This window comes from Manihot esculenta, chromosome 9 (assembly GCF_001659605.2).
Source record: "Manihot esculenta cultivar AM560-2 chromosome 9, M.esculenta_v8, whole genome shotgun sequence".
Classification (NCBI taxonomy): Eukaryota; Viridiplantae; Streptophyta; class Magnoliopsida; order Malpighiales; family Euphorbiaceae; genus Manihot; species Manihot esculenta.
Window position 1 is genome coordinate 26,391,049 of NC_035169.2, and position 10,652 is coordinate 26,401,700.

Below are 10,652 nucleotides of genomic sequence, written 5' to 3' on the forward strand. Positions count from 1 at the left end.
TGAAAACTCTAAAGATAGTAAAATCTCCTTCGTTCCCACAGATTGTGCCACTTAATAAATCGAGATCCAGTGGGGTCATCAGATACAGACACCTAGACTTTGAGATTTCATATGGGTTCCTCCAATGTGGTTGTGGGTTTGATTCCCACAGATGGCGCCATTTGATAAATTGAGATCTAGTGAGGTTATCAAATGTGGTATCTGGACTTTGAGATTTCATCTAGGTCCCTCCATACTCGATCTTGAGGAAAGGATCTGCAAAATATGGAAAAAAAAAAAAAAAAAAGGTCAGGGGTCTACCAAGGATGTCCTAGTGAAGACCCTCCAACGCTCAAATCAGATCTGTGAATTTTTAGTAGTGTCAAGAGAAATAAAACAGAGAGGAAAAGGGAAGAGAAAGCTTTGGAGATAAGAGAGAGGATGTGTTCGAGAGTTTCTAAGTGAGTGTGAGAGAGAGAGAGAGTCTGACCCCTCTTTTGGATTAATTCAGTGATATATATATCTCTGATCGTTCTGACACCTTTTGTGCCATGTTCCCATCAGATTGCGTAGAGATACTTTTTTATAGGCATGTCAAGCGGCACATTAATGATCGGCGACAGGATAATAAATACAAAGCCAGCTAGTTTGTATCTATCGCACGCGCATTTAAGATCCTGGTGTTATATCAAGGAGATGACCAGTGCATGGAGGTCAACATTCTACCACAGTCTCATCAAGTCGTGCTCGGCTCACCTAGTCTATATTGAGGTGTGGTTCTCTAAGTCATTAAGATCGGTACTGTCAATATTTAATTCCTGTTTGTGGTACGAGTTTTAAAGAGTTATGCCTATCCGTTTCGAATTTTAGCAAAGTCAGGAGTGTTGATAGTCTGATTTTCGTATTTCATAGATCGGACTTCCTACTATCCGGTCCGATCAGATTAAAAGGTTCACATGATCTTTCTAAATTTCACATACACATGTTAATTTAAGGCACTGAGACAAGTATTGATATCACGTCTAATGATAGATCATGAGGAGTAAGAGAGTGGAAAAGGCGTCCTCCTTTGAAGATGATTTTGTTACTTATTCAATTGATAGTGATAATCATATTGCATAAGGCAATTATGGCACACGATTTCACTATGATTGTGAAAAACCATTATGTATATACGAAAAACTCTAAAAATAAATTTGTAATTTTATCATTATATAGAAATGATATCCTATTTATTAAATTTGGATTAAATTGGCCAATTAATTATACCAATGAATCAGAATTCAAACCAATTTAGATTATAATAGAACCAAATAAAGAATTGAATCAGTGTGATATATTTTTAATACTCAGAATTCAAACCAATCTAGGTATAAATTTATATTTTTAATACTCATAAATATAAATATAGAAAAATATTTAATAATATATTTAAAATGATTTATTTTTATGTAAAATTTAAAAGTATAATTAGAATATATCCAAATATAACAAAATCAATATTGAAGTTTAATTTTAAATATTCAAAATTTAATTAATTAGATTTATTATTTATATTAATAGGTAATATATTTAATTAATTTTTATATGTATTTAATTTATTTTTAATGACCCACCAGTTTGAATCATTGACCCATTGAATCATTAACCATCCACATGATCCCTTTACCGGATCAACCTTATGAATCAATTGTTCTGTGTGCTTGTTAAAAACACACATGATTCAAATTGAAAATTAAAAACATCATTCATGTTCATCTCTGTAATCAAGAACTCAGCAGCGAAAATAAGAACAAATTTCTATAACAGACACAAAGATTAAAACCAACAACAAAACCAAGAATGATGATCAAACCTCAACAACAAAAATAAATTTAAAGCCAGTATAACAAAACCAAGAATGATATATGAATCATGTGTGAGAAGGCTTGTTTGTGTTTATTGTCTCTACAACTACTAGAAAAGTCAATTTTACTTCAGTAGTGCTTTGAAAGGATTTGCGGCTCATTTGAGTTTTCTTTGTCATGCATGGCTTCCACTTGCTGCTTGTGCTTTTAATGGGAGAAAGCTTCACTCTTTCGACTGAGTGAAAGTTGTGTGTTTTGGAGGATAAGTGAATGATAATAGTAGAGATGAAATTATTAGGGATTTTGAGAGGTTAACGAAAAAGATAGAGATGAAAGATAAAATGAAATGGGTAGTAAGTTTTTTATAGCAATAGGTTAATTTTTAGAAAATAATTAATGTGAGATTTATGAGAAAATAATAAAAAATAAGACATGTAATTCCACGTCAATATAATAATTTTTTTTCACTTTTTGTATAGTACAAAAATTAAATATTTAAATTAAATCGTGAATTTCGTAACTGTGATTTTTTTTTTTCATGCGAATATCGTTTTAGATATATTGAAAAATTTTTAGTTTAATTTTTAAATTTTGAAAAAGAATTACTTTTGAAGATAAATCCAAGATTCTAAATTTCTATTTTTATAGCAAATAAACAAATGTATTAGATCAATTGTCTGTCTTCTTCGTCTGTCCATACTTCATTTAACAGTCTGTACCATCTCAGATTCTTTGATTTATCCGCAGACTTTTTATTACTTCGTTTGATTCCCGAGAAGACGTACCAAAAATGAAGAATCAGGATGATCTCTCCATTTTCTTACATTTTCTCAGCAATCACACAGACGCAGTAATTTCCATTTAGTTTAATTTTAATTCCTAAACCATATAACTCTTTCCCGTGTCTTCTACTTCTCAAGATTCCAGCCGGCGCTCCTCAACTTTTGGCCTTATTCTCTTGGATTCTTATCATTAATCGTAGGGTTTTGTGGGTTTTTATTTGAGCTTAGCAACTAAATGATTCTGTGATTGATTGAATTGAGAAGTCAAGAAAGCGAAAATGGCCGTTGTGGATGCCAGAGACGAAGAGGCGCCGTTGGTTGTAGATAATTTGCGGCACACATCCAAGAATCATACCAGAGATATTCATATTCTTAGCTCTGCGTTTTTGCTCGTCTTCCTCGCCTTTGGAGCCGCTCAAAATCTGGAGACTACAGTCAACACAGTGAGTTGTTTTGTCCATGGCGTTTGTTGAATTGCAATTGGAGACTTTGATTCTTATTGATAAAGAAATACGGTATTTTCTTAATTGAATTGTTTCTATTGGTTTGCACTAGTGAATTTGGTTTCTGCTTGCAGGAGCAGGGGTTGGGTACAATTTCGCTGGGGATATTGTACCTTTCTTTCACATTTTTCTCTACGGTTGCGTCTTTGGTGGTTCGGTTTCTGGGGTCAAGGAATGCTATGATTCTTGGGACTACTGGTTACTGGTTCTTCATTGCTGCAAATTTGTTGCCCACTTGGTAATCACGCACTAATATAGTTGACAACCGTTAGTATCTTTGTTCTTGCAGTTGCTTTTTGCTCCACACATTCCTATTTTGCTCCTCTGGCCTTTTGCCGCCAATTAATGAAATAAAAATTTGATTGATAATTATTATTTTAAAATTAAATACAAGTTAACCTTATATTTTCTTATCACATAATGTAAAACTAGATGGAATTTTTCTATTTGTATCTTCCCTTCCATTTTACTTCTTTCCTTTATTTTCACGAAAATTTAAAAAATATTTTATTTGTATATTTACAAATATATAAAATTAGTGATCTTCTTACTGCACAGATTTTGGATTGATTAACTTAAATATATCTATTTTGGATGATATATTTACTTTATTATTTGACTAATCCTTAATTTTTATTACAGTTTAATTTTAATGATTATTTTTTTAATATTAGACTATCATCCCATATAATCACTCTTTATTTAGAATCTATATTTATTTTTGACTTTTTGAATTATGTAAGGATTAGATATAATACTTTGATGCATGTGTTTTAAACAATATAATTTATATTATGATGTTGTATAATGATAAAAAATTTATAATGTTGTAATACTTGCATTTTTTTTTATAGAGATTCTGTTATAATTTGTTTTGCATTGATAAAAATTTTTATAATTTGATATGTTGCATTATTGTTTTCAATATGTATTTCATACACTCTATTTCATATGTGTGTGAGTGTGTGTGTGAGAGAGAGCTTGCAGCCATGTGTGGATATTTTGTTTATATATTAGAATTGACCCTCCAAAGAAAATTTTCTGGTTCCCCTGCCCATATGTAAAATGAAGAAGCTGAGAGGTCATGCTGTAATGGTGTTGTGAAGCAACCGAATTAGCAAATGGTTAAACATATCTTGTATAGTTACCATCCTAATATAATCTGAAAAATTCTATAGTTGTTTATGTATCGGGAAAAAGTTTGATGAATATTGTATAATATACTGGCTCTTGGAGGTTTGAAGAATTAGTTAAAGCAAATTCTAGAGTCAATTAGGTTTGATTATCTGTGAATGGAACTAAATACTAGAAGCTCATAAAAGAAATCAATTATGTTAAACTATTGGAAATAACTGACTTTATTGGTGACTGAATCTTTGTTGCTGCAAATGCTCTAATATTGAACTTTTCTCCTTTAGGTATACAATGGTACCAGCTTCTTTGTACCTTGGATTTGCTGCTTCAATCATATGGGTTGGGCAGGTGCAAGTGCATGCTTGAGATTCTATTACTCTCACTCTTTTTTATTTAATAATTCGCGGAGCTAAAAAGCCTTCCTAACATTGTTATGATCAATTTAGGGTACATACCTCACTTCCTCAGCACGCAGTCATGCAACAGATTACCACTTACAAGAAGGAACTGTTATTGGTAACTTCAATGGAGAATTTTGGGGAATGTTTGCCAGCCATCAGGTGTCTTTTTGTGTGTGTTTTGGGTTGTGTTTGTGTGAACACTGTCGCTTTGTTGCATCACATTTAGTGAAAATAACTTTTTTGATAATGTATTTTAATTTGCAAAACTTTGTTTGTCAAGGACTGATTTATTTCTGTTTTTATTTTTTATTTTTTGGATTTTTCAGTTTGTTGGGAATCTCATTTCACTTGCTATTCTGAGGGATGGAACGGTATGTGCTGCTTTTTCACTATTATCCATGTACTGTTTGGTGAACTGTTCTTTTGAATTCTTTATTTGTTATATATACCCTGAATTGTAGTTTCTTACCTTTTTCATCTAATAACCATCAACACTTTTTTAGTTTATTTTTCTTTCAATAAGATACAGAGAGCCAGTCAAAAACAAAGAAACTTAGGTCACAAAGAATTTAAGCCAATTTTGAGGATGAATCATCTTTCCTGCCCTCAATGTAAAAGAATATATAATACACCCTTCATTCCACAATTTTTGTCCATCTTTCTTTTTTTGCTTATCTCAAAATTATTGTCCCCTTTCCTTTTTTTACATATAATAATATATAAATTGACTATTATAACCTTATTTAATTTTATCTTATTTTCAAAACAACCTCTCATTAATTATCAAAATGGATATAATTGGAAAGTTAATAAAATAATTTATGTTTCTTAATATGTGTGGACAAAAATTATGGGATGGATGGAGTAACAAAAGGTTTTAGCAGCTGGTAGATTGTGGAAAGTGAGTTTTTCTTTTATGCCAATCTAATTTAGATGTACAATTAAAGATTTCTTCTGATATGCTTTTCTTTCCCATTGCTGCAGGAGGGAAGAACAAGCGGGACAACATTATTGTTCATTGCATTTCTTTGCATTGTTACCTTAGGAATCATACTAATGTTCTTCTTAAGTAAAAGGGATGCGAAAAGAGAGAGACTAGAAGATTCTTCTGTCAGTATATATCATTCTCTGATATCACTGTCAAAGTCTGTTGTCACTCCTTTGCTTGACATTCGGATGATATTGGTCATTCCCCTGATTGCATATTCAGGATTACAACAAGCATTTGTATGGTAATTATATATTTAACATGAGAGGTGTAGTTTCTATAGCTATTCTGGTGACGGTTGAAAAAAAATGCCTGGAAAAACAGATTATGCTTATCCTTTTCATTCACTTGTGTGTTTGATCACTAAGAATAAAAAATTTCCTCCATTTAGGGCTGAATTCACCAAAGATATTGTAACTCCAGCAATCGGCGTGTCTGGTGTTGGCGGTGCAATGGCAGTGTATGGTGCCTTCGATGCCATAGTAAGTATGGAAATGTAAAAATATGTAGTTTGTAAACATCATTGTTGACTGAGCTGCTATAGTACCTTGGTTCATTAATTTGCATCAAATTTGCTAGGAACATTCTGTTGTTAGATCTCTATTAGCTAGTATTTGGAAAAAGGAAAAAAAAAAAAATCACTTTCTTACTATTTATTCCCTCCATAAGGAAAAAGGAAAGAGGGACATTCATTCTCTTTCATGTTTCATTTTTCTTTTTTGAGATTGTCTCACAATCTTGTTTTGCCAATTGCAAAGATTTGTTAAGAAGCATTTGTAATTTTATTGTTATGTAGCTTCACTAATGTTTATCTTAAACTGGTGAAAAATTTCAAACCTATTTGATCACGAATTTAGATATTCTTTGAGAGCCTGCTCTTGAGTTCTTTTCTTAATAACTAAACAAATCTTTTCCTAGTAGATGCTAGTATCACGAGTGAATGCTCAATTTTGGTGTGGCAGAAACCAAGTTTCTTATATTCCATGCTTACTGCAAGTGAAGAGTCCTTTGCAGACTAATTTTATTTTTAAACTGTTATTTGTTTGAATAATGTGGACATGGAGTCTGAGCTTGTTATTGGAATTTGTCTCAGTGTTCACTCACTGCTGGTCGACTTACATCTGGTCTTCCATCAATAACTTGGATAGTATCTGCTGGAGCTTTTCTTCATGCTATTGTATTTCTCTGGATTCTGCTAAAATACAGGTTTTTGCCACGTCCTTTTTGCAATAATTTGGTGGTAAATGATTTGTCGAATTAAAGCCTCCTATTATTTAACTCAAACCTAATTGCTTTCCATAAATTTTTGATCTTGCAGTTTAACCAGTGGAATACTTGGTGTCACATATCCACTTCTCATGGCAGCCATGTTGGGCATTGGTGATGGGGTATTAAATACACAGCTTAGTGCTTTGCTTGGAATACTTTTCAAGCATGATATGGTATGCATTTATCCTATTATTAGTCTTTTGGACTTATTTGTCCTTTGGAATGTCAGATCTCCCAGCATATCGTCAACTTCTTCTTTATTTATCTGGATTAGCCAAAGATTTTTTTTGTTTTTAACTATGACAGAATATGACAATGTCAAAATCAAATCAGGCGCATCATACTTGTGTCATCTGCATAGGACAGGGATCATGAACTCATCTTTGGACTCTGATGCTGATATGGTTCCAGAACTCATGAGCATAATTAAAACTACAACTTGATTCTGTGTTCTTAATGAAGGAAAAATAGAAGTGCTTTTACTGGAGTTTTTCCTTTAGTATTGCTTGTCACCATATTGCAATCAGTTCTGTGATTTCAAGTTCTGATTTTGATTTCTTGGGACAGGAAGGAGCATTTGCACAACTGAAGCTCTGGCAAAGCGCTTCCATTGCAGTTGTGTTCTTCGTGAACTCGTACATCTCGTTGCACGCAATGGTGGTAATTATGCTTGCAGCACTGCTTGTTTCAATTGCTGGATTCTTATTTTTGGTTTTCAAGATAGAGAAAGCTTTCTCCATGCCAAGTTCATGATACTTAGCCAGCACCATTGTTGGAAGTGATCATTGAGTCGTGCACTCTTTTTACCATACAGCATCCTGTAAAATTGATGCAATTCCAGACGTATTTGTATAATGCTTCCTTGGACATTGAATTACGTTGCAACTTAGTATTTATAAGAATGGTGTTTGATATAATGGCAAAATTACTCCTTTTGTTATCTAGAAGTTTCATATTTGAGTCACAAAAACAAGAAATCATATTGTTCATAGGTGATTTCATGAACATGTTGTGTCTATATTTTTGCCTTTCATTAAATTGAGAAATTCTATGATGATTTTGTTTTTTGCAAAGTAAAAATTATTTCTTCGCAAGTATTTAATTTAATTGATTTTTTTTTTATTTTTTAACTTAAAAAAAATTAAAATTTTTTTTATTTTTTTAACTTAAAAAATCTTATATATAAGAATTGGTAAAAATATAATAGAATCATCCATCTTGGATTTCCCACCCACAAAAAGACAATCTAACATTTTTTAAGAATAAGATCATAGTGGGTTTATTTATAGAGTAAACTGTAATTTAGTCCCTCTAGTTTGTAATTTAGTCCCTCTAGTTTAGTGAAATATAACTTTTCGTCCCTCTGTTTTAAAAAATCGTCAATTTAATCACTGTAATTTTTAAACACTATACCATTGGTCTCTTCCGTTAGATTTTCAGTTAAATCACCGTTAGTCTAAGTTAAAAGACTAAAATACTCATTCTCTCGCCCATTCACTCATCTCTATTCGATAAAACTGTGACACTTAAGAACTTCAATGGAGTTCTAGCATCCATATCTGTAAACCACGAAGTAAAGCTCTAGATTCGGGTTTTTTTAGGATGATTCGAAATGGGTATTCTTCCATCTTCAAGATCTTCATGAGCTCCCAAGCATTAATAATCTCAGGATCTTCTTGAGGAGGCGAACTCTGCTGCATTTTCTTACTCTCTGAAACTATTTCCTTGATGGATTCTTCTTCTGTTGTTGCGGCATTTTGTTGCCGTTACAGTTTTTCATTGATGTCGAGTTTGAGCGCACCGTAGATTGAGGAAGTGAGAGAAACGACATGTAAGGATGAGAAGGAAAGAAAGAGCTCTAGCGAGATGTTTGGTCATTTGAGTGAGGTTGATGTTTTAGATTGTGATTATTCACATAAATCTTGTTCAATGGGAACTACACCCTCAGATGGAGATATAGGTGGAGATCATTCTATCAATAATAATTTAGGGTCAGATGTGGCAGAATGTAATTTGGAATCAAATGTTTCTCAAATAAAGGAAAAGAAAAGGGATAAAAAAAAGAAACTAGATAGACTGTCTGGGGGTTTGCACTGCAGTAAAGCAGGGAGAAAATGCTTTAATATCTAACAATCAAAATGATTCCCGAAGTTCAAATACTAGTTTGGTAGAGGATCATGATAACAAAATTGATGCTTCCTCTGAAGACCACTCTCTAGAGTCTCGAGATGCTCACGAGCTTCTTCTGCTGCTTTCTCTTTCTACTCTTCTTCTTCTGCTTTCTCTTTCTACTCTTCTTCTGCTCCAAATGTTTGCATGACAAAAGAGAGAAAGAGATGGAAAAAGAAAAAAAATATACAAAGTCGTCGAAAGTATTAGAGAAAAAACTGTTATGGGTATTTTAGTCTTTTAACTAAGATTAACGGTGATTTAATTGAAAATCTAACAAGCGTGTATCAATGACATAATTTTTAAAAATTACAAACTAAATTAATGATTTTTTAAAATAGAGAGATAAAATATTATATTTCACTAAATTAAAGGAACTAAATTACAGTTAAATCTTATTTATATTTTGATTTAGATAAAAGTTATTTGTCATAATTATACATATTTAATATATATTTTAATATATAAAAAACTGGAGCTTTTCTCTGACACGTGCACCAATCTCGACACTTGAATGAAGAGTGGTTCTACTGTCAAACCGAACTTGTTACTCCTGCTCCAAGCATGCCCAACTACGCTCCTCCAAATATCCCCTAACAAAAGTAGTTGAGATTAGGTTATGTCAGTTCAAGTCAGGTAGTTCTCTTCTCCAATTATATATATAAAAATCCACTTTTGCCTTTCAACAAACATCTACCCTGCAATTTCTTCACAATGTCTCTCACTTTCCTTGCCTCTCTGCGCGATCGGATTTCAATGCGTTGGCCCCTCCTGCTATACGCCGCCACATGGACTGCACTTCTGACAACGATAGTGGCTGTGGCTTCTTTCTCGCCTGAGATGGCTTTTGTATCAGCAATATCTACTTCGTCTGCGTTTTCTCGGAAGTGTGAAGCACAAGGAACCGTCAGAGTTCCAGTGGACGTGCCGGGAGAGATTGTGTGCTTGCCGGCTCAACTGTTTGTAAGATCAAAGATCGATTTGATTGTTCCTCCAGTTTTCGCGGCCGTTGTAGTGGCTGGGTCCGCTTGGGTAGTTCGGGCAATGGGCCTCTGGGACGATCATGAGGCCCGTTGAGGGGCTTTTTTTTATAAAAAAAATTTTTTTTATTCTCATTTGTTTTTTCACTTCAATATTAACTAGGGAAAGACAGAAATTTGGTTCATTTCAAAATAAGTTTCAATTTCTATTATTTTGAATGATTAATTTTAGTTATTAGACTATTATAAGTAAACTCTATAAAATCTTGAGAACTTCAGGTATTGAGATTTGTGTTGCAAGGTTATTCTTTGGGTTTATTTAGAATAAGATGGTATTGAGGCATTGTTTAGTTGAAGGTTTGTAAAATAATAAGTTAACTAATAAACTAAAATTTTGAGAAATTGGTTTTTTTTTTTTTATATTGAGCTAAAAATTTATATTTAATTATAGTTATAGCAAAAAATTTTAGTTTTGAAGGGTAAACTTTAAGACTGATCATTTGATCGGTTTGATTTAAAATTAAATTAAATTTTAAATAATTAAAAATAAAATTAAATGTATTTATTAAAATTAAACCAAATCGAATAAAAGTAAAAATT

The 10,652-nt window shown here is 32.4% G+C and overlaps 2 protein-coding genes across 2 annotated transcripts; both read left to right on the forward strand.

The window, feature by feature from the left end:
* The first annotated feature begins 2,470 nt into the window (after positions 1–2,470).
* Positions 2,471–7,843, forward strand: LOC110623582 (UNC93-like protein 3). Its single transcript, XM_021768577.2, has 10 exons — positions 2,471–3,051; positions 3,186–3,349; positions 4,530–4,593; positions 4,692–4,805; positions 4,973–5,017; positions 5,631–5,878; positions 6,026–6,116; positions 6,728–6,840; positions 6,953–7,076; positions 7,471–7,843. Exons 1-10 carry the CDS (start codon positions 2,887–2,889, stop codon positions 7,654–7,656), a joined length of 1,314 nt encoding a protein of 437 aa, XP_021624269.1. The 5' UTR covers positions 2,471–2,886; the 3' UTR covers positions 7,657–7,843.
* A 1,659-nt stretch (positions 7,844–9,502) lies between these two features.
* Positions 9,503–10,426, forward strand: LOC110623757. Its single transcript, XM_021768779.2, has one exon. The coding sequence runs from the start codon at positions 9,787–9,789 to the stop codon at positions 10,147–10,149; it is 363 nt and encodes a 120-aa protein (XP_021624471.1). The 5' UTR covers positions 9,503–9,786; the 3' UTR covers positions 10,150–10,426.
* The last annotated feature ends 226 nt before the right edge of the window (positions 10,427–10,652 follow it).

Excerpts from the sequence above, each read along its gene's own strand:
- LOC110623757 (XM_021768779.2), top strand. The coding sequence starts at position 9,787 with ATGTCTCTCACTTTCCTTGCCTCTCTGCGCGATCGGATTTCAATGCGT.
- LOC110623582 (XM_021768577.2), top strand. The coding sequence starts at position 2,887 with ATGGCCGTTGTGGATGCCAGAGACGAAGAGGCGCCGTTGGTTGTAGAT. Across the intron at positions 6,841-6,952 it reads TGGATTCTGCTAAAATACAG|TTTAACCAGTGGAATACTTG; the intron begins GTTTTTGCCACG and ends TTGATCTTGCAG. Across the intron at positions 7,077-7,470 it reads TACTTTTCAAGCATGATATG|GAAGGAGCATTTGCACAACT; the intron begins GTATGCATTTAT and ends TTCTTGGGACAG.